The 312-nt window shown below is 69.2% G+C and overlaps 1 protein-coding gene across 1 annotated transcript in view; it reads right to left on the bottom strand.

Annotated features, from left to right (window-relative positions):
* The window catches only part of LOC103896046 (oocyte zinc finger protein XlCOF6), a 28,376-nt gene that overhangs the window by 24,431 nt on the left and 3,633 nt on the right, over positions 1 to 312 (bottom strand). Inside the window, exon 4 of the mRNA XM_009275811.1 lies at positions 8 to 273. Coding sequence (XP_009274086.1) covers positions 8 to 273 — 266 coding nt within the window. The remainder of the gene's footprint in view (positions 1 to 7; positions 274 to 312) is intronic.

Raw genomic sequence — 312 nt, 5'->3', positions numbered from 1 at the left:
GCCGGACCCGCGGCTGAGCCTCCCTGCGTGTTCCCAGCCCAGCAGCGCTGCCAGCTCCGTGCCCGGGCTCCCCAGGGGCGCATCCTTACCCAGGCTGGCGACCAGGTCATAGTTGTCCATCATCACCTCCTGGTAGAGCTCCCGCTGCCATGCCGCCAGCTCTACCCACTCCTCGGGGGAGAAATAGACGGCCACGTCCTCGAACGTCACCGCACCCTGAAAAACAGAGTAGGGGCTGAGGGGACCCGGGGAGCCAGCAGCACCCTCCCCTCGCTGGACCCCAGGGAAGCCGAGGGGGTGGGGGTGCGCCCG

Source organism: Aptenodytes forsteri, unplaced genomic scaffold (genome assembly GCF_000699145.1).
Source record: "Aptenodytes forsteri isolate BGI_AS27 unplaced genomic scaffold, ASM69914v1 Scaffold475, whole genome shotgun sequence".
In the NCBI taxonomy this organism is placed as follows: domain Eukaryota; kingdom Metazoa; phylum Chordata; class Aves; order Sphenisciformes; family Spheniscidae; genus Aptenodytes; species Aptenodytes forsteri.
Note: the sequence above shows the minus strand (reverse complement) of the source record. Positions and strands in the feature narration are given on the sequence as shown.